Source organism: Anser brachyrhynchus (genome assembly GCF_964034855.1).
Source record: "Anser brachyrhynchus genome assembly, chromosome: 8".
Taxonomy (NCBI): Eukaryota; Metazoa; Chordata; class Aves; order Anseriformes; family Anatidae; genus Anser; species Anser brachyrhynchus.
Window position 1 is genome coordinate 19,865,498 of NC_137702.1, and position 22,356 is coordinate 19,887,853.

The 22,356-nt window shown below is 52.4% G+C and overlaps 1 protein-coding gene across 1 annotated transcript; it reads left to right on the forward strand.

The window, feature by feature from the left end:
* The first annotated feature begins 70 nt into the window (after positions 1-70).
* NMNAT2 (nicotinamide nucleotide adenylyltransferase 2) lies at positions 71-22,329 on the forward strand. Its single transcript, XM_080602383.1, has 11 exons — positions 71-230; positions 12,965-13,053; positions 13,561-13,628; positions 14,001-14,079; positions 14,908-15,034; positions 15,671-15,751; positions 15,847-15,891; positions 16,367-16,443; positions 18,021-18,122; positions 18,845-18,912; positions 19,070-22,329. Exons 1-11 carry the CDS (start codon positions 146-148, stop codon positions 19,170-19,172), a joined length of 924 nt encoding a protein of 307 aa, XP_080458509.1. The 5' UTR covers positions 71-145; the 3' UTR covers positions 19,173-22,329.
* The last annotated feature ends 27 nt before the right edge of the window (positions 22,330-22,356 follow it).

The following is a 22,356-nucleotide window of genomic DNA, read 5'->3' on the forward strand; positions in this document are numbered from 1 at the left end:
CGCCCTTCTCCCCTCACGGCCGGCGGGGGCAGGCTGCGGGAGGCGGCCCCGGCCCCGGCCCCGCCCCGGCCCCGCTCCCCCCCCCGCTCCGCCTCCGCCGCAGCCGCACCGAGACACAAAAAGCGGCTGGGGCCGGGCCGGGGCCATGACGGAGACCACCAAGACCCACGTTATCCTGCTGGCCTGCGGCAGCTTCAACCCCATCACCAAGGGCCACATCCAGATGTTCGGTGAGGCTCCGCGGGGGGGGCGGCCCGCGGGGGGGGGCCCGGGGGCGGCGGGGCCGGGGCGGCTGTCCGCGGGCCGTGTGGTGCTGAAGGCCGGGAGGGAGCAGCAGCAGCAGCAGCAGCAGGAGGAGGAGGAGGAGGAGGCGAGGTCCCGGCCTCGCCAGCAGCCGGAGGCCGCCGAGGAGGACGGCCCCGCTGTGGGGAGCGGCACAAGGCGCGGGGGGGGCCCCGTTTTCGCTCCGCTTTGTCGCGGCCCTGCCCCTAAGACCCCCGGGGCCGTCCTGGCAAAGGCTCCCGGCAGCGTCCGCGAGCCCGCGGTCTCCGCAGCGCTTTTATTTCCCCCCCCGGCTGGGGAGGGAGGAGGGAGGGACCGGGCCAAGCAGCTACAGCCAGGTATGGCGTAAGTGAACGAAAATCCGGGCGGCCGTCGGAGGGACCGGGCTGCCCAGCCTCGCGTTGGATAACCGGCCGCAGGAATCGGAAACGTTGCCGCGAGGTGGTCGGTATCCCCGAGCGGCCGTGAGGTGCTCCGGGTGGCGGGGGTGCTGAAAGCACCGCTCCAGCCTGCTCGGGGAAAAGGCGGGGATGGAGGGAGGCAGGCAGGGAGGAAGGGCAGCCGCTGTCAAAGACAGCCTGGCATGCCATAAACACTGACTGCCCGGATAAAGCTCGGGCTGCCTGGAGATCCCCGCACAAGCAGCCACTCGCCTGAGGACGGGGCTCTGCGAGGGTGAGGTGTCCGCTGCAGGCCGCCCCGTGGCACGGAACGGGGGAGATCGGCTGGCGCCTCGCACACGCCTTCCCAGAGCACGCAGAGAGGATCCGTCCCTGATGGCTGACGGGGGGTTTCAGGCTGGAGAGCGGATGCTGAAGGTCTTGTGCTACAGCTGGGGAAGCATCCCTGGGGTTTCTGTAAGCTGTATGCGGGTTTCTAAGCACGCACACCAAAAAAAAAAATTTGAAACCAGCTTGGGGTATTTCTGCATCAGGCCTTGTTTTTGTAGATCATAATGAGATGGTCAGCAGGCTAGAAAATAACGGCTTTCTGGATGCAAATGATCACACTGCAATTTCTTTTCCTAAGTGCGAGCAGATTTCCTGGACACCAGTATACCCAGAACTTCAAAAATCCCATTCCCTAAGCTAAAACCAGTCGCAAGCAAAAAGGAACAAGAGGAACTATTTAAAAATCAAAACGTAATTAAATGAAATTACAGGGTGTTGGTTGTGACTATAGATAAAACAGATTTCTGTAATCCATATTATTAGAGATGACATTCTGATTAAGAAAAGTAAAACTAAAAATATCAACGTGGCCCATATTCAATGGACTAAAAAACAGTAACAACATTTATTTTAGAAAATAAGGGTCGGTAAAATAATGCTTTGCAGTTGACACACAATGAGATTTTTTTTCTTTTTTTTGGCTCAGTGCTGTTCAGTATCTTTTATCAATGACCTGGAAGAAAATATATAATCCCCGCTGGTAAAAAGCGCCAATGACTCCGAAGTGGATAGAACAGGAATTAATGATGATAACGAGTCAGTTGTGCTGCCCAACTCGGTCTGTTTGATAGAAATGCCTTACTCAAACAGTGAAGTCAAATGCAAAGTCATGTGTCCAGCGAGGAGGAAAGCACGTCACATATAAACAACAGGCAAACAAATGTCTTCTGCCAAACGGTGATGTTGTCAAGGACTGAGGAGCAACCGTACGTAGTGCACTGCATACAAACAATGTGATGCTGTAGAAAAAACAGCGAGTGCAATCCTTGTGCATGCGAGCAGGGGAGTATCAAGCAGAAGAAGAGAGGTTGCCTCGTTTTTACATACTGCATTAGCAAACCCTTCCTGGAAGAACAGTAACGAGAATTACATTAGCTCCGGAAACCAGGCTTTATGGCGAGAGTGGAGAGAGGCTCGGTCTAGATTTACAAAAGCCACAAAGGAGCAACGAGATCATGGCCTAGGGGTGTCTGCACGAGGGAGGGATGTGGGACTGGGGGAGGGCACTTCTCTTGGCACAGCAGGGACTGATGACGTGCCAGGAGCAGGTTGGGATGCCACACAACTTCAGACTAGAAATCTGGCGTGTGCTTTTGAGTGAAATTAATCAACGACTAGGAAAAGACATTCAGGCACCTGGTGGATTTTCCGTCACTGGAAGTCTTTAAATCAGGACTCAGCAGTTTTCCAGGAAGACATGTTTTAGCTCAGAGAGGATGGCTTGATGTGGAAATTTTTTGTCTGTATGTCCTGGAGAGATCCTGGCCTGTAAGGTCCTGAGAAACTGGGACAGGGACAAGAGAGTCTTCTACGTCTAAAGGACATGGAAATTAGTTCCTAAATCCCTGTACATTTTTGTTTGAGGACTCCCTCACCCCCATTTAAAAGAGGAATCATATGAGGGCAGGGGAATCATGACCAAAACTTGTCTTGCTCCTTGAGCTCTGTGCTATGAGAGCCCAACAAAAAGAGTGTCCTATCTTGTAAATGCTGTATTTCCAAGAGCTGAATTTGTGCAAAATGACTGTCTTTATTTTTTCAGATAAATATTTGGGCTTCATTGGCCTGTTACGGTTTGTTGCTTACCATAAAGAGATACCATTTATCTATTTAATTCGTGGCACCAGTTAAGCTAAGAGGACATATAAGACTTGCACTGGCATGCCACTATAGACATACCACTGTACGCCCATCACATGTCTCAGTCTGGATCTTATCATCTTTTATTCGGGGCAAACCCCAGTCTATGCCCATAGGAATTTTTCCTGAATGAGAGATGGGTTAGTTATCTGAAAGGCTCTTCTAACGGGGGAAATGTTTCCCCGATTTTTTTTTCCCACTGGACGTGAATTTAAGACTCACTATCATGATGCTCAGGTTTGCAGGAAGCTGGGAACTTGTCCCAACCCCAGACCTCCAGCTGCAGCCCGTGGCTGACCCTGGCATCCATGAAGGTACTGCAGCCGGGCTCCTTCCCTCTCCACCAGTTCCGTGGCTGGGTCACTGGGGCTCACCAAGCAAGCCTGATTTGTGCCTGTGTATATACAATAAACGTCATACATAAAAGCTAATAATTAACACAAAACATAAACTTCACATATAAGGAGAAGGAGGTGAGATGCTGTGCTGTAGAGCTGTCCGTTTTAAGGGGTTGCGACAACACCCACATAGCCCTGAAAACACTTTGAGTTATTTGTGGTGTTGTATGTGCTCTGAGATGTACGTGTATTCTGAGTCACAACTTTAAGTTGTATTTTCTATATTTATGTGGCAACAAGAAACTCAGCCCAGGACGTGGGGCGCGGGGGGGAAGGAAAGTCGGGAGGAAAGAAAAGTGCAGAGGTGGTTTAATGAGGCTTTAACATGATCACCGGTGGGCTTCAGCCTGCGGTGAGAAGCACCCATCCTGGCCTCACTGCAGTTCTGCTGCTTCCTCCCCATGCGAGCAATGCCACCCAAAGGACAAGAGCCAACGGGCCAATGTCAAAAGCAAAATACTATCTGCATGGTGATGCAAACGTACTGGAGCATGTGCCGGCGCTCTGCCAGCTTTGACAAGTAAAGCGTTTCCCTGCCATGTCCCAGCACAGGGAACCCCAGCACAGCTGTGGCTCCTCCAGAGCACAAAACCACAGGGCAGCCTCCAGAGCAAGATGGAAAGCGTACCTTAAATTAAAAAATAAAAAAGAAAAGAAAAAAAAGAAAATGCAGTTCACTTTGAAGGTAGTCTTGGGCATAGTACTGGGATTAAAGGTGTCCCTGTGCAAGGTCACAGGCTGGAGGGTTGGTGTGGATCCCTCTCAGGGTGTTTCAGGGTTGGAAAGGGAGGTAACGAAGTGCTGGAGCTGAGGGGAAGAGCTTCTGTTGGGTGAGCTGCTTTGTAGCACTGCGTGGGAAAGGGCTTGTCCTACCCCATAAATGTATGAGATCTGTGGGGTTGTCCCAATAATTCCTGCAAACCGAACCTCAGGGACTGGGAGGAGGTGTACCAGGTCAATCAAAATGCAGTGCTTTAATATTGTTTGTTTGTTTGTTTGTTTGTTTTTCTTAAATTATAGAACAAAAGGTTACTCTCCAAATGCAATATTTCCCATTTTGGCACTTCTGACACACGTCAAACCTGACCTGCACACTCCTCCACTCCCATTTTCCCCTCTGTTCATCAGGCTTTGGTTAGCGGAGTGTTTCCTGGCCCCTCTGCCCTGGCAGAGGACGGTTTCGAGCCCTGGTGGTGCAGTGCCCATGGGATCCTGGAGGCTGGGGCATGGGGGATGCTCAGAGCTGGATCTGAAGGCAGCACTTTGGGCAAACCCCAAGGAAAGGGCCACGGTGCTGTTATTTCACTCTGTCAGAGGCGTCTGGTTTTATTTACACCAATTTTTTTCTGCACTATCAAGCACCGATAGCGAGCAGGTGATTTTAATTAAATCTATGGTGTCTGCCTGCATCCAGACTTCCTCATCTGCTGCAGCTTGGTTTATCGAGCTCTGGGTTGCTGAGCAGGGGCTCTCAGCACCCTACGTGCTTTACGTCTGTTTGGCCATGGATATGCCCACACACTTCATTTCGCACAGCTCCGAGCCCTGGGCACGCATAGAGAAGCAGAGCTTGTGCACTGGGGCTATCTCAAGCCCTGAAATTCAGCAAATCTCCACTGCCTTCCCTTCTCCACCCTTTTTGTCTAACAAGAACTGAACTTTCCCCATATTTGACGTGCATCTGTCGTTGAGGTGAGTTTGTATCCCAGCCAGTAAGACGGGTAAAAAAATCTCTCTGACACCATGAAATACAATGCAGTAGTCTGAAATACAATACTTCTGAAAACAGTGGCAGAGGGCTCCGCCATTAAAAGTAAAAGTCTCCGTTGCTTTGCTTCTTAAGAGAATTTGAGCTATTAAAAATCCCAGCGGGCCGGGCCGCTCGCTGCTTGTTCAAAGCAGCCCTTGGAGCTCCGCTGCGCTACGTCAGTGGGCTTTGGAGCCAAAAGGACCGAGCCTGGGAAGGAAAGGGGAAGGAAAAAGCAGGGGCTGAGGCTTTTGCCACTCTTGTGTTGTTTCAATAGCCTGAATTTCAGGAGTCACGTTGTCTTACTAGTTGAGACAGCTGAAGTGCAAGGCAGCTTAATGAGCTCTGCACTGCCTGGAACAGGGCTGGGAGAGACGGGTGAGCAGAGGGACAGCTCGTCCTGTCCCCTTTTCCTGAAGTGCAAAAATATCTGCAGATGACCAGAAGCAAAACTCCCCCTCTAGCAAAAGCTCATCAGGGATGTGAGGGAGGCTTTGCCTCTACAGCCAGCACCACGAGCAGGAAGCGAAGGCTGCCTCATGCTGCCATTTCATCCCCCCTGAGATCTGGCCACGCACTTAGGTCCAGTGATCGACGATCAAGGTGGGCGAGGGGGCTCAGGGCGGGCTGGAGGACATCGCAGATGGCGAGGAGCGGACTCGGGCCTGGCTTTGCTCCCCACTGTGGTGCCAGAGCGTGGTTGGGCTCGGGGAGCGCTGGCAGCAGAGGGATCAGCAGAGCCAGGAGAGAAGTTATTTATAACCCTCCAGGTGAGTTATCGGACATCGGAAGTCGTAGCAGGGCAAACTCCACTCCTCCATGCTCACGTCTCAGCATCCTTTATGTTAACTTGGGCTGCCCTCTGAAGCGCCCTAGAGGAGGACCCACTGACCCCCAGCTTCCATCATCTCCAGCATCTCATCCCATCCTTCTGATCCACAGAGCGGAGGAGCTTCCCCAGCACCATCAAAACTCCATCAATAACTGCTCAAGGATCCTCCTAAACTATTTATAAGCTCTTAAATATTTAGCAGTATTTATTACAGCTGGTGAGGCTCTGCATTGTCTCTAAAACAACACCACCTGCTGAAACGTGCCACGTGCTACCTTCTGCTTCAACCAAACGCAAGCAAACCCAGAAATCCACTCCTACAACCTCATTCAAGCAAGAACCAGGGGCTCCGCTTCCATTTCAAAACCAGAGGCTCGCACTAAGATGCTCACACCTCCTGCATGGTCTGCCCTGTTACTTTTGAGCAGCAGCCCATGGGATGTTGAGGACATCGCCTAGCTGCGTGCTGTGCCCACATCGCTCCTGCGACCTTGGGCACGTCGCTTCAGTTCTCCCAGCTGGTGCCTCTAATACAGCAGAACCAGCTTTGGATTTTGAGGAGAAGATGCGGAAGAGCTCCCGTGGAGCATGGGGAACCCGGACGGAGCAGCTTTGCTTGCAGCTTCTTTGCTTGGTGCCTCAGTGAATGGGGGTCTCAGGAGCCACTGTGCAACCGCACCCCGGCAGGGGCAGTGCCCGTCCCTGCCCCACCCAGGGCTGCACCCAGGCAGCACGCTCACTGGGATGTGCTGCCACAGTTTGGATATGCAAGAAAAGCCCCATTTGATTGCACAAGAAAGGAAGCCAGTGGAAAACAAGTGAAAGAATCCATTTTTTTTCTCCTTTAAAAAAAAAAAATGTTCTTGGTGACAGGGATGTACCAGCCTGCAGCTGGCTGCGGTGGGGAGCGGCACCTCCCTGGGGATGAGCAGCGAGGCACCTGTCCTACATCCACCAGCATGCTGGCAGAAGAAGAAGAAGACCATTTCCATGGCAGGATAATGAAAATATTTGCCATGTGCCTTCTGCTGCTGAGTTTGTCCTACTTGACTCTATCCGCAGGCCCGAGGCAATAAAAGCCATTCCCAAAGTGAGCAGTTGGGAATAGCTGGAACACGCTCACCTTTGTTTGCCAAAGGGTTTATTTTGGTCACTGATATTTGGGCTCTAATCAAAGTAGAGACACAGCCATGCGATGCAAGTTTGGGGTCAGACCCTGGGGGGAACGGGAGGATCTTTGTTGTGGGCTGGTGTTTCCCCCCGAAATGGCCAGTGGGTTCCTTGGGGGAGACAAGCAATGAAAAAAGCAGCCATCGGAGGTGGCACTCACATCCCCAGGGGTTCATGGCAAAACCAGACCACTTTGTCCCTGCAACACCTTCTTTCCTTCCTTCCTGCTCGGGAGGGCACAGCTCTGCACCTTTCCCTGCTCCAGTTCAGTGGGCTTGGGGCATTTTGTCCTCAAATGCTCACCTGTAATCATTTTGGCCCATTTCTCTCTAAACACTGCGCTGGAAGAGGAAGGAGCTCGGCACCCTTCTCCCGCAGCGGGTCGGACCTGCAGAGCCAGGGCCCACCTGGAGGCATCAGCACAGCTCTGGTGCCAGCAGCAGCTCCCATAACCGTGCCCCTGCACACGTTGCTCCTCAGCTCCGGGGTGGGATCACCCAGAGGGGAAAATCACCCTGGCCCGGGTTAGGCTCTCCCTGCGATGCGTCTTCTCAGGCTCCGTGACAGGGACCCAGACGGACCGGGACTGGCCTGATCCCTTCCAAGGCCCCATCTGGCTGGGTCTCGTGTAGGTGCTCTGCTCTTTGTAGGTCAGCTCACTGGGAAGTGACTCAGCCTTCAACCTTCTCTCTCTTTTTTTTTTTTTTAAAGTCAGGATGCCACAGATGGCAATGGCCTGAGCCTCCTTACTCATCCTTCAGGCGGCTCTCCAGGGCCCAGGGGGGTTGCAGGGAGGATATGCAGGCGCTGCACCTCTGGAGGCTTTAAAACCTTGGCTTCCACCTCTAGTATCAAGGTATCCTGCTGGCTGGTTCTTTTCTGTGCCTGTGAAAAGCCATTAAAAGAAGAGTGCAGCAACAACTGAAGCCATCTAGCATGGAAGTCCCTCCCGATTTTCTTCTTTATCCAATGCCCGGATGCAGCTCAGGACTAAAGGGGTGGGGGGAAAGTGTAACGGAGCAATTATCTTGGAGATGAAAAATCATTAAGCATTAACGGGGCTTAATGGGATAGCTCTACCCCCTCCTCCCACTTCTTTGGAAAGTGAAGCTTTCATTGGAGAGCAGCCAGGGCTTGTTTTTGCGGCAGGGACATCGCCGTGTGCCCTGGGGAGCGGGGCCGCCGAAGCCAGGAGGGCAGGCGAGGAGTGCTGGGAGACAGGGAAACGACAGGTTTGTCACACAGCTCAGCCTAGAGAGCTGCCCCAGCCCGGTGCCCAAATTCATTTTTCAGCATTATTTGAAGGCCCAAGTGGATGCAGCCACAAATACATCCCTGATTTGGCATTTGGAGTCATGTATATATATATATATATTTGTATACATCACTCAGTTAGGCTGAGAATAACTGCTGGCTCCTTGCCTGACTTAGGCACAGGGTATGGAACAAGATTTAGACCCAAAAGTGCTGCTGGCTAAAGGATAGAGCATTGTGCTTGCGTATCTGGGTCACTGGTCCCCGCAGGAGCAGGAATTTTGGCTGGGGGGAAGGCACCCGGCCTGCCCTCGGTGCCTGTGCGGGGTTGTAGCAGTGGCTCCGCAGCATCCCCCGGGCGGCATCTCCTCATCTGGGAGAAAACAAAGGAGAGAGGAACTCTTAGGGGCGGGGATGAATCGGGGACAAAGGCAAAACATTTGAAATCACACCTTAAAAGATTAAGCACAAGGAATATTTGATTTCATTAACATCAATTGAGGCGATGGAGCGGCGCCAGTGGGGCGGAAGCGTTACAATTAAATATAGTTGGTGAAAATCTCCAAAAAGAAATGTCTCTTAAATAAGCAGCGATTTCCTAGCAGGGGAGCAGGATGCTATTTCTGGAGCGATCTGGACATAAAACAATCGTTTATCGTTTCTGTAGCCCTGGAGCACGCCCTGTGATCAGTCCTTGCCTCACCATCGTCTCGCAGGGGGCGGCAGTGCCAAAACCACACAAAATCCGCTCATGGCAGAGGGGAGGAAGGCTGGGCTGGGGACACAACCCCTGCCAGCGGGGAGGTGTCAGCAGGACCCGTGTCCCCCCAGCGGGCCCCTTCTGTCCTTCGCTGGCCCGGTAATGGTTGGTGCCTGACGGTGTGGACGTGGTGGTTTTTGGCACATGGCACCAGGCAGAACCGGGCTGAGGAAGGGCCTGGAGGCTGGGGTGCAACGAGAGCAGCTCAGCCCTGCTCTTCTGGCCACAACGCTGGAGAAAAGCCCACCGCCGGCACCAGGATGCTCAACACCAGCCCTCCTGCTGCTCTGTGTGACGTCCCCAGCTCCTGCCCCGTCCCACCAGGCACCGGCACTGGTGGAGGGGAGACTTTAGAGGATGCAGAGAAGCGCTTCAGCTCCCACCACCAACATTTTCCTCACCAAAAAGCTGTTTCATTTCAGTCCAGCCCCGCTCTCAGGCCAGCCTCAAGAGCCATCAGTTTGGAAACCTCGTCACCAGGCTGAGCGCAGTGACAAACAGGCCAGGAACCCAACAAACCTGGGACCCAGACTCCCGAGACCAATGGCTGTCCTGACAAAATCTCAGTGGTTTTTTTTGTTTGTTTGTTTGTTTGTTTTTTTGTTTTTTTTCCCAAGCAGCAATCTTTGCGTAAGCAGGGAGATAGGGCCGGGAGCTGCACCGACGGCTGACCGTAAGGAATACAGATGAGAAGAGGAATGCGACACCATTGCATTATCTTTGGCACCCCCATGTCTGCAGGGAGTCTTCAACCTGCTCCCCACAAGCAGCATGCTCTGCATGAATATACAAGTTTTATCTAAAAAGGCATTTTCTGAGAGGGTGTAACGGCCCAGGGCTTTGGAGGAAGCACCAAGCACCGCACAGTCAGAGCAGCCATGACTACTCAAAGCAATGATCCAACAAATCCAGCATCCCACTTCCAGCTCCAGAAACTGAGAAAAAACAACCAAACAAACAAATAAACCCACAGGTCATACTTTGGCATGGAGAAACTCAGCTTAACCCCACCGTGTGCACAGCACCGCTGCTTTTGGGCTGGAAGACCCAAAGGCAGACAAAGACTCACCCTCAGCCCTTTCAGCACCAGTCGTGACCTCCACCACTTTCCACCATCCACGCCATGGGCACTACCATCCCCTCTTAGAAGACCTAAAGTGATTTGCTCTTGCCTCATATAGAGGACGACACTCAAGGCTGGATAAGCTTATGTGTTTGGACAGGCATGGCTACGGCTGCCTGTAGCTTTCTCCATCTCTACACTGAAGAGTAATTCAGTCCAAGAAAATTAAATCTGTGGGGAAAAAAAAAAACACAAGGCTTTAATGCGGTTTTGTGATTACAGCACTGATGTGCCACAAACTCAAACCATCGTCTTGTGACACCCCAAAGCCATGGTGCCACCTGCCCCAGGTCCCCTGCCGCTGTCCCAGCATTTATCTTCTGTCTCCTGTATTTGGTATTTCTGACGTGGATGTCAAGCTCTTGCAAATGCAAATCCCAACTTTTAAATATATATTTTGAAGAGCAACAGAATCCTTACAGGTTTCTCAAGAGACTGATATGCAGTTAGATAGCAAGTGAATAATTCAGAGCAAGAACATCCACCTCCTCCCTCCCGTGAGCTGCACCGCCAGGGGCACCTGGACATCCGAAAGGGTTTGTCCTTCCGAGGCTGTTGGACTTGCTGTAGAAACGGGCAAGCACTTTCTCTGCCTACAGCTGCTGGAATTATACAGGATTTCTTGGGCTTCCACTCCTTCGCTTGCAGGTGCCCAGAGGGTTTTCTGAAGGGCGCTCAGGTCTGATCTCTCCTGAGAGCCGCTGCGGAGAGTATGCGGCGCAGGTCAGGGGCAGTGCCCAGGGATGTGGGGTCAGAGCTGGGCTAGCTCACGCTCACACAGCCCTCAGCAAGTGGGTATCTGTCTGAATTTTTTGGTTCTGGCCACCAAAAACTTGGGCCCAACTAAGAGTATAGGTCACCTTCACAACCATGAATCCATTCTGCTTTCCTTAGAGTGAATTTGACAAAGATGCTGCACACAAATAGGAAGCTTGGAGGTGAACAGGTTAGTGTTTTCAGTCTTCTTTTGGCAAGGAAAATCAGTCCAGGGCAAAGCAGGAACTAATGAGAGGATGTGTTAATTTAAAAGTCCACAACCATTTTTGTTAGAGAATTTATTTTTTTCTTAGTATTTTAAATGCAAAATTTATACGCTATGCTGTCTTTTTAAATTTTTTTATGTATTTATTTTTTCTCCTAGTCTGTAAGAGATCCCAGGGCAGGTTCAGGGAAAAAAAATATACAATTTCCCCCTTCACAATTGATTAACTTTAGAGGTATTCATGGAAAGGCCGTTAACATGAAGGATGTGGGGCTGTTGGAGTGGGTCCAGAGAAGGGCACAAAGATGATCGAGGGGCTGGAGCACCTCTCCTACAAAGAAAGGCTGAGAGAGCTGGGGCTGTTCAGCCTACAGAAGAAAAGGCTTCGGGGTGACCCCATTGCAACCTTTCAGTACTTAAAGGGGTCTTATAAAAAGGATGGAGAAGGACTCTTTACTCAGGTGGATAATGACAGGACGAGGGGGGATGGTTTTAAACTAAAAGAGGGGAGATTTAAATTAGGTGTTAGGAGGAAATTCTTCACTCAGAGGGTGGTGAGGCACTGGCACAGGTTGCCCAGAGAGGTTGTGGATGCCCCATCCCTGGAGGTGTCCAAGGCCAGGTTAGATGAGGCCCTGGGCAGCCTGATCTAGTGGGTGGTGTCCCTGCCTATGGCAGGGGGTTGGAACCAGCTGATCCTTGAGGTCCCTTCCAACCCGAGCCGTTCTGTGATTCTGTGATTCTATCGACATCAATAATGGCACACACAGAGCATCCAAGAGGAAGAAGCTGCCACTCTTTCCCTATGATTCCCCTTTTTAAAACACAAAATGGAGAAGAAAGGCTTTTTTTTTTTTCCTAAGTGCATATTTGGCCATCACAGCAGGCTATAAAGGGAAGTCCCAGGGAAGTCACCACATAATCCTCACTCCACAGCTGTAAATGGGAACAAAGCTCCCTTTCTCCAACGCTCGTACATTAAATGCACACAGGAGTCTGGGGTCAGAGCAAGATTTTAGGCTTTTCTGGGGACTGGTTCAGTGTTTGTGGAGGTCCTGAGCATGCACAAGGGGCTCTCAAGCTTCTGCATAGGGTGTTTTTATGTACATAACTTATACCACGCATAGCAATAATCATGCAGTAGCACTGATTTTAGCAACCTGCCCAAAAGGGGACAGCCTCCTCCACCCAACGCCCCTACTCCTCTCAAACACCCTTTCCAACCCATTTTCTCTCCCATGGTGACCCTTATCACAGGGCTGAGCAAGCCAAGATGTCCTCCCTGCTCCTCTGCACAAACCAAATTATTCAACCCCATTTTAATTTCTTCAGACACTGGCAAGTACAGGGCACAAGGACTGGGAAGAAAGCCAGAGAAAGGATTTAGGGGAAGCCTAGGAGGTGCACGAAGGCTGACAAATGTCTCACTGGCTGTCCCAGAGGCATGGCAATCACAGTTCCGTTCTTGACTTCTATCTGTCCCAAAAGCTGTTTTCATGAATAATATTCCTTTTTCTGCATGTCAAAACTTGGAGGAACAAAATAATTTTTTGATCAGCCCTGCAGAAGACAATAAAAGCCAGTGGAGGATGAAGATGTTGGAACCCTTGCCTAAATGATGGAAATTACTAATTGTGGGGGGCGTGAGAGGTACCAGATTCACAGCTGGGAGATGAGGGTGCAGCTTTTAGGGCAAGGCAGGTGATGGCCATATGAAGCTGGAGGTGAACCCCTCAAAGGGCATTTGGCAAAGCCAAAAATATGGTTTTGCAGGGCTCGGTGGGTTGGGCTGGTGCACTGACCCCCTCTTGTTGTTCTCCTCCAGAGAGGGCCCGCGATTACCTGCACAAGACTGGGCGGTTCATTGTCATCGGTGGCATCGTCTCGCCTGTGCATGACTCCTATGGGAAGATGGTGAGTTGTCCCCGTGATCTCTTTCCTCTCTGTATGTGCCGTGCTGAGCGTCCTGCAGCCATGAGAATGCCTCTGAGAAGATGGAGAGGGATAAACCCACACAGGCTTTAGATAAAACTTGCAGCGAGACCCTGTAACCAACTAAAACCAGAGAGGAAAGAACTGCTGCCAAGCAAAGTGATGGTGGTCATTCTGCTTGGGTTGGGTTGCCTAAATGATTTTAAAACCCAATTTTATTTTGAGGAGAGCAGCAATACAAGTGAGCTTTAGAAGTGTGTTCTAGAGTTAAAAAAAAAAAAAAAAAACAGCATAGGAGAGGAGACGTTCTGCATCCTGGGTCTGCAGCCACCATACCCCAGGTAACCACGCTGACTGCTGCAGCTCTGAGAGGCAGCAGGACTCCCCCTCATCCAGAAAGGAGGAGCTTAAACCACTTTTTGCAGCTGTGTTTATGGGCCGTCTCCTTTTAATCTTCATTTTGATCGTTCCTTCGCCACTCTCCTGCAGGGCCTGGTCTCCAGCCGGCACCGCCTGACCATGTGCCAGCTGGCCGTGCAGTCCTCCGACTGGATCCGGTGAGTGGCCCCGATGGTCATCGTGGTCCTCGTGGTCCCTTCCAGCCCGAATAGCCACCACAGGGACAGGCGCTAGGGCCAAGGGGCCAGCAAGCACTGACCCGCAGGAGGCCCACATCTGAGGTGGGACCAGCAGCTCAGCTGCCTTCAGGAGGGAGGGTCATAGCACACATAGACACGTCCAAGCCAAGTGGAATTTGGGTACGAAGAACAGGAAGGAGCCTGGGCATGGGCACACGCGTTCAGGTCCTGTCCCACACAGGGGACTGTGTGAGGAAGGGACAAGTGGGGATGAAGCCGTCAGGAAGAGCTGGGTGGAAGGGCTGGAGGAAGGAGACGTGAGGACATCAGCCAATGCTGTTGCTCCTGCAGGGTGGACCCCTGGGAGTGCTACCAGGACACCTGGCAGACCACCTGCAGCGTGCTGGAGCACCACCGTGACCTGATGAAGGTGAGTGCCCTTACGCTGTAGGCACCCTGCGACCTGATCCCATGCCAGGATCAGGCAGCAGACACCATCCTCCACCCAGCTGGTGCTTCTGAACCCAGAGGTGGGCACCAAAGACCAAAACAGAGAAGATGCAGACAATTGCCTGACCTGGAGGAGTGTGCAAGGCCCCTTGCCACAGCTATTGTGTGCTCCTCTTCCCTGCATGCAAAAGCAAATGGAGCCCTTCGGATCAGCTACTCGTGCTGTCACCAGTAAGCGGGGGCCAAGCAAGGAGCGGTAGATAACAAGGAACACTTCCTCTAAAGCAGAACTTCATTGCTGTGCAAAAACTGCTTGGAGGTGGGCTCACCAGCACACTCATCTACCAGGGCAAAACATGAGGAGTGGCTTCAGTCTCACGGCCACTCAGTCAGACGTCACCTCCAGCCAGGGATGATGGCCACCTGAGCCCCGTGCACACCAGGAGCGGGTGTGGAGGCAGTCCTTCCAAATGCCCAGGCAGAAGTTCTCAGAACTTACGAGCACCTCCAAGCGACAGAGGTTGCACCTGCCTGTACACAAGACAACAGCAACTTTGCCAGCCTTAAGGGCCAGTGCAAAAACCCAACCCCACTGTCCTGAGCCATAATCACAGCTCGTTGGGCCCAAGACCCATCTGGTGGGGTCACATAGCAACAGGAATCCTAAAATGAGTCTGGATGTGTCTGTCATTAGTGATGACCTTCGTCTTTGGGTACAGGGACTTGCTGCTGGGGTGGTAAAAGTTCTGGGAGGCACCTCCAGCCTAGGGGAAGCCACCCTTTCAATTAAACTTCTTCCTTGCTGCAGAGAGTGACTGGCTGCATCCTCTCCAACGTCAACACCCCCTCCATGACCCCCGTGATCGGACAGCCCCAGAACGAGTCTCCGCAGCCCATCTACCAGAACAACAATGTTTCCAACAAGCCCACCGCAGGTAGGTGGCACTGAGGGTGTAGAAGAGGAGCTGGCCACCCGGTCCTCAGATCCCAGCCCAAGCAACCAAACACATGCCTCTTTGGGTTGAGCTCTCCTGAGCTGCTCCAGCTCGTCCTCCTCCACCACTAATGGTAGAGCAGGGGTTTCCCTCATCCTTCTCACAGTGTTTTGGTGTGCTGGCACCACTGGAGATAGGGAATGGCAGGGTGCTTGAACTCTTTGCAGCCCTGGGATCCCCAAGATTGACCGGAGGCACCTGCCTCATGACTCATACTTATTTTTGGTTGGTTTTCCTAAATCAAACAAAAGATTTCTATACCTCCATGTTAAGCTGCCCCATGTCCATGCTCCTGATGAAAACCACTCCAGCTCCCTCTACTCTCCTGGCTGCATATTTCTGCCCTTCCCTGCTCCATCTGAAAAAAAAAATCATTTTTTAGCTGGCCTGGGTCAGGTCTTTCAGCAGGCTCCATTGCACCCGATGGATATTTGGTTATTTGATGGCTGAGCTGTCTGCCAGAGGAGGTGGTGGGAGCTGCTGTCCCCATGCGTGGGAGCCTCCCGTACTCTGCGCGAGTGGTCAGCCATGGACAAAGCCTGTCCCCATCTTACCTCTTTTCTTCTCTGCCTTTAGCAAAGATCCTGGGGAAGGTGGGAGAAAGCCTGAGTCGGATTTGCTGTGTTCGCCCGCCCATGGAGCGCTTCACCTTTGTGGGTAGGTACAGGAGACACCCAGCACCACCTCCAGGCCCTCTCTCCCTCCCCAGCACCCCTGCCAGGCACTAGCACCTCTCTTCTGCCTCCCCCCAGATGAAAATGCCAACCTGGGGACAGTGATGAGATACGAAGAGATTGGTGAGTACCCAGCCCCTCACCGTGCCGCGCCAGTGCTCAGCAGTGCAGGAACCCCGGTGGCAAGGGACCTGGGACCATCACCTCCCCAGGGCCCTCCACATTTCTCTGTGGATCAAGCCCCCACAGCAGACCACAGAGCACTTATGCACGTCCATAAAATGCAGAAATTACTCCTGTCCCTGTGGGATGTCTCACCTCCAGGGCAGAGCAGCCACCTAAGAGCAGACAGCAATGACACAGCAGCACACAAGAGGAGATGAAATAGCGTATGGGGTAGTTCAGGGTGAACTTCCTGTTTGGCACCACTGGGGATGCAAGAAGGACCGTGGGATCTTTAGCAGGACATGTTTTGGTGGGGGGGGATTTTTTTGGTGGAAGAGGACTCACTCAAGCAGAGGAATGGGATGACAGCAAGGAGGGAAGGAGCCCAGCCCTGTTTGCCCCACCTCTGAGCTTTTCCGCTTCCTTCCTTCAGAGCTCCGCATCCTCCTGCTCTGCGGCAGTGACCTGCTGGAGTCCTTCTGCATCCCTGGCCTCTGGAATGAATCTGACGTGAGTCACCGCTGGGACCCCCCGTGCACCTTCCCCAGGCTCCATCCCACCTCCGCTGCCGCCTCCCCTGCACCCAGCGCTGCCGGGAGCTGCCCAGGTCCTCCAGGCTCACAGGAGCCATCCCTGCTGTCCCCACCGCCCCCAGCCCTTGCCTCCCCTGCACAAGTAACCACGTCAGCAACCCTGCCCAGCTCTCCTGGCCTCCAAACCTGTGCCTGCTCGCACAGGGCCACCCAAGGCACAGCTGCTGCAGGGTAACCGTCTCCTAGGGGATTTTGAAGAATGGAATGCACTCCCATTTGTTTTCTCTTGGAAGGAGGCAGGATCAAGTAGGTGCATGCCCCAACAGAGTAAGGTGTCAAGGTAGGAAAGTAGAGGTTTACAAAACTGCCGTAAGAGAAGTGTTGTCCTGACATTAGAAATTAAAGACATTTGAAACAATATCAACAGCTTGCACTCAATAAAAGAAGAATGAGTAATAATAATAACAACAACAACAATTAAAGGAGAAAAAAATAATAATAAAGGAAGAAAGAAAAAAGGAATTAATACCAAGAAGAAAAATCGTCTTGAATCCTCAGCTAGATGCTGTCTGACACCATCTCACAGTGGGGCAGTGAGCGAGCCAGCCGCAGTAATGGCTGTGGTGAGGTTGGTGGGGAGAGCAGGCATCTGAAACTACATCCACATGGCAGAATGCAAGGCGAGTGATGGAAAAGTTGCTTTTCTCCTCCCTTTCAAAGGCAGATCTGACCTGCAGCTGGCAAATGACCCCTATGGAGATGCCTAGCTCCATGTTTTGCTCAGGTGTTGGTGCTTTTACAGTGAACTGCTAGGATTCTGGCACAGTTCAGTGCTCTGAGACACGAGCCCATCTCAAACACCAGCCCTAGGGAGAGGGGATGGATTACTGACCTGCTCACCCCCTTCTGTGCTCTGAATCACAGCTGGTGACCGCTGGAAATAAAAAATGCTTCAGCCAGCTCTGGGCAAGTCACTTTGCCCCAGGCTAGTGGGAGCAAGCTGCGTGGTGCTGGGATCAGTGCCTCCAAACCTCTCGCCTTCCGTTCTGAGGAGAACCCGGCCATGGTGAGCCAGCCACGGAGCACCATCTCAGGGAGAACAGTAAATAATAATGTAAACACAAAGAGGGCCAGGGATGAAGGGCTGTGCAGACAACGTGCCTGATCCAGCAGTGCAGCTGCCACCTCTTCCTCTCAAATCTCCAGTGAGGCAGAGTTCATGTCCTCCTCAGGCAACATCTGCTGCTGCTAGCCTTTCCACCATGACAGGTCCTCCCTAAAGCCTAACTTTGACCTCTATTAATAGAACTTAACCCTGTTCCTTTTTATTTCATCTACCACAGACCACTCAACATGTCACCAGCAGCACTCCTTAATAAATCCAAGTTTCTGCCAAAGGTTGTCCAGAAAGAGAGTAAATTTGAGGCTAGCTCCATCCACACCTTTGCTAAACATTCATGGGGTGTGCAGCTCCATTTTGGGGAGGGGTAGGGTGGGATGGGAGATGATTTTTGCACTAGGAGGTTACAAAAACTCTCTTTGGGTTGATTCTAGATGGAGGTGATCGTTGGGGAGTTCGGGATTGTGGTGGTCCCCCGGGATGGAGCAGATCCTGATCGGATCATGAACCACTCCTCAATACTCCGCAAGTACAAGGTAAGGGGATTCACAGACAGTCAGGGAATCAGAGAATACCCAAAGCTGGAACACGCGGATCATTGAGTCCAACTCCTGGCTCCACACAGGACCACCCAAAAATCAGACCATGTGTCTCAGAGCATTGTCCAAACACTCCTTGAACTCTGTCAGGCTCAGTGCTGTGCCCACATCCCTGGGCAGTCTGTCCCAGTGCCCGACCACCTCTGAGTGCAGAACCTTTCCCTAACCCCCAGCCTGACCTTCCCCTGTCCCAGCTCCATGCCGTTCCCTCGGGTCCTGTCGCTGTCCCCAGAGAGCAGAGCTCAGCGCCTGCCCCTCTGCTCCCCTCGTGAGGGAGCTGCAGGCCGCCATGAGGCCTCCCCTCAGCCTGCTCTGCTCTGGGCTGAGTAAACCAAGGGACCTCAGCCATTCCTCACACATCTTTCCCTCCAGACACTTCATCATCTTTGTTGCCCTCACTGTTGCCCTTTGCTGCACCACTTCCATGAGATGAAACTTTCTCGTGAGCCCAAATGAGAGCCTCAAAGTGCCACCCGGCCTCACCAACATCACACAGGGCGGGGGGCCCGGAGAATTCCACCTTGGTTTTGCCCCAGCTGCTTACTGGGATCAGCAATGGGGCCACCAAGCCCTGCCCAGGTCCCTATCATCAACTGGGCACTGGCAGACACCGGCTTTCGGACCATCCCTTTGCTTCTTTCTTCTTCCTCCCTCCACAGAGCAACATCCTGGTGGTGAAGGATGACTTGAACCACCCCATGTCAGTCATCAGCTCCACCAAAAGCAGGTGGGTGATGCTGAGGGCCTCCTGCTATGGAGGGGAATCAGGGTGCCCCCAGCCAACCCCTCCATTCATGGGGACACCACGGTGTTTCCAGCCCTGGTCAGCCCTGGAAAGGGGCCACGCAACCCCTCTGACCCATCCTCTTCTCCCACTTCCCCAGACTGGCCCTGCAGCATGGGGACGGACATGTCGTGGATTACCTCTGCCAGCCCGTAATTGACTACATCCTCAAGAGCCAGCTCTACATCAATGCCTCTGGCTAAGCACCTGAGGCCCTGCAGCAAGACAACCCTGTTGCCCCACGTCCCTACAGCTCTCCATCACACTTTTCTCTCTCTTTCTGTGTCTCCATCTCTCTCCCCACCCCACGGCCTCTCACTCCCAGCGCCGACACTCCATAGTGCAGCAACATCTAGCGGCACAGCCCCGTGGGGAATGGTTTGGTCTCTCTTTTTTTGGGAACTGCCCTCCCCATCGTGTGTGGGGAGGGAGGGGGACAGAGATGTGCTCAGTGTGCTCGGGGAGGGAGGCAGCTCTGGCACACACCCCCCCCACACATGTCACTGGGAAATGGTCCCCCCGATCCGACCTCCCAGCATGCTCAGAGCAGGGGCTTCCTCTTTGGCATCATCTTACCCTACTTAAGCTTAATACATCCAGGTGGACTTTTTTTTTTTTTTTTTTAAATTAGTTGCAGCGTGAGCCCCATGAACCTCTTGTCCCAGTGCCCTGCTTCCAAATGAATCCTGGTGGGTAGTGGACAGGTGTAACGCAACTGGTTCGGTGCCCCACCACAGGTGGACCTCCTCAGGCCAGCAGCAGGACAACCCAGCCACCAAAATCCTTCTCTTGACCCTAAAAATTAAGGAGATGGTATTTCTGAAGGGGTAAACATTGTGGCCAAAGCATTACTTGCTGGAAAGTATGTCATGTCTCACCTTTCCTTGGCTGCAAGTGAGCCTAGCTCATCCCAAGGCAAGCGGAGCTGGGTGAGGCTATACTCCAGCCCCCACATCAGAGGGGATGGCCCACAGCACTTAGACAGGGACCTGCCATTTCCAAGGCCAAGAAGTGTGGGAGGAAGAAGAGGGATGAAGCAGGAGGCAACCCAAAGCCACTGATGAGAATTGCTTCAGGCCTGGCTGAGCTTCATGGAGACTGGGTCTTGCCTCATCCTCTAGCCTCCAGCTCTCTATTTCTACCTGTAAACTCCCCCCTTTTCCCTTCACTCCAACCCTTGAAGAGTTTATTAAATTCATGATATTTTCGCCCTCCCAAACTGGCTTTGGATATGCCACACGTCCCCTGGGACAAGCCGGTCTCCTACTTTCATGCCTGTTATGTGCCCTGTGTAACCTGCTCAGACAAATGCCCCAAACCAGGGCAGATAACATGGAGCAAAAGAAAATTAAGTCCTGCAGAGACAAGGGTTACTGAAGCGGGCTGCTCTCCTGCTGGGTGTGCCCAAGGTGAAAGGATCCTGCTTCTCCTGATGGCTCAGCCTCATGGAAGGATGACAGCCGCAAGGAGGAAGGTACAGTCCTGCTCTACTTCTCACCTTCTCCCCCCCCTTTGCTCCTTCTAACCATGTATCTCCAGTGTCTATAGCTCCTGGACCCATTCCCCAAAGACCCGGGCTGACGAGGCCTAGGGAACCCCCCGCCACAGCACGCCTGCTCTCCATGATCCCTAGGGCAGCGCTGTGACCAGCTGCTGGTCCCCAGCAAGGGCCAGTACTGTGCTGTCACACATGAAGGCTGAGACTCCTCCAGGGTGTCTCAGGGAAAGAGCTGAATTTACTTCTTCCTTAAAATCTACAAAGAGTCACGAGCTGGAAGCTTCAAAGACGGAAGCTTCCAAGACGAGACATTGCACTAAGCATGGTGACCTGCTGGACACTGCTGCCCTCTGTGCTGTAAATTTGCCACAGCCCCCTCCAGAGAAGGTAGCTGGTATCTCTGCAACAGCAAGCGACCTCGGGCAAGACAACATTGCCTACAAACCCCAGGTCCTCACAGCGCACAGGGCTTCATGAGCAGCAGCTAGCGGCTCCGCAGAGGAAGGCCCTGCCAAGTCCCAGAAGGGAAAGCATGAGAGAGAGACGTGACATGAGCTGCCCAAAAGGCCAGAAGAGGTCTTCCCCTGTCAGGGATTTCCCTCCACGTGAAGGCTAGATCAGAAATGGCTGTGAACGTGGCAGCTTGCCAAGCAAGCTGAATCCCACAGCTCCAGCTCTGCTATCTGCAGGCAGTTGTGTACATACCTCGAGGGGTGTGGAGATACAGGAAAAACAAACCAGAGAGGGTGGCCAGAGCGTGCAGGAATCAGCCCGCAGAGATGCCTCTTCTCCTGAGATGTCCTTCTGCTAGTTTGAGCTGCTAACCAACACCCTACCGAGCCCCCTTAGCTAACGCGTTGGGCAGGTACCCGTAGCTGGGTTTCTTGTCCATAAACACCCAATGTCTGTAAGCCAGTGGCTAGATTTCTCTAAATCCGTCGTCCTCACTGTCCCGTGTGGTCAGTTTTTCAGCCTCTCTGTCCTCTCCAACCCAGCACAGAAGTTATTCTAGACAACAGCCTCAGACATCACGCTCAGTTTTTAGCTCCAAGCTGGAGGAGAAAAAGTAATGTTAGAAGCCAGCCTCCAACACACACACACACAGAGGGATTTTAACCTCTAGGAAAAGTGAAGCAGCTTTGAAGAGGGAGGAAGGATGGTGGATTTTAATGGTGGAAATGGGAAAACAAAAGAGGAGACACTAAGAAGGAGTGAAGGTGGCACGTCTGAGAGCAAACTCAGATCCCCTTCTCCCTCCCTCCCTCAGGTACACGAGATGGGACGTGCGGGAAGCCAGCTGGCTTTCAATCTCATCGTGTTTAGGACGGCATGCCTTAGAGACATAGCGTTGTGATAGGGATGATGAATATATTCTGTCTTACTAGTCTTATCTACGCCTTCATGTATCCGCTCAGTAAAACTCACAGTACGGGGCGAGGATGGGGTGGGAGGGGGGTTTGTAACAGGTCAGTCAATGCTGGGATTGGTTTTGAAAACGGCTCTGGGTGGGTATGGGAAAGATCATCCCTTGAGATCCACGTAGATGGTGGGGAGGTGAGGAAGGGGGTTTCCAGCGCATGGGTGGGGTGGGAGGAAGCTCTTGTGTTTGGGTCCTTGAACCTCCGATTTTAAAGTGTGATTTGCTGAAAGAGAAATGGACTTCAAATGCCTTTTGGAAAAAAAATGGGGGGGGGAGGGGGGGGGGGTTGAAGTTGCCATGCCACCAATATCACTTTTGTGAAAGGTTTTGGAGCCTCATTTTTTTTTCTTCTGTTGCTATATGAAGAAATTGGTCATTGACAAAAGAAAAGTCTTTATCAGCAAAATGTTTAAATTATGTAATAAACAAAAGAAAAGAAAAACAGATGCTGGTGGTGTCATCCTTCACC

Excerpts from the sequence above, each read along its gene's own strand:
- NMNAT2 (XM_080602383.1), top strand. The coding sequence starts at position 146 with ATGACGGAGACCACCAAGACCCACGTTATCCTGCTGGCCTGCGGCAGC. Across the intron at positions 14,080-14,907 it reads ACCACCGTGACCTGATGAAG|AGAGTGACTGGCTGCATCCT; the intron begins GTGAGTGCCCTT and ends TCCTTGCTGCAG. Across the intron at positions 18,123-18,844 it reads CAATACTCCGCAAGTACAAG|AGCAACATCCTGGTGGTGAA; the intron begins GTAAGGGGATTC and ends CTCCCTCCACAG.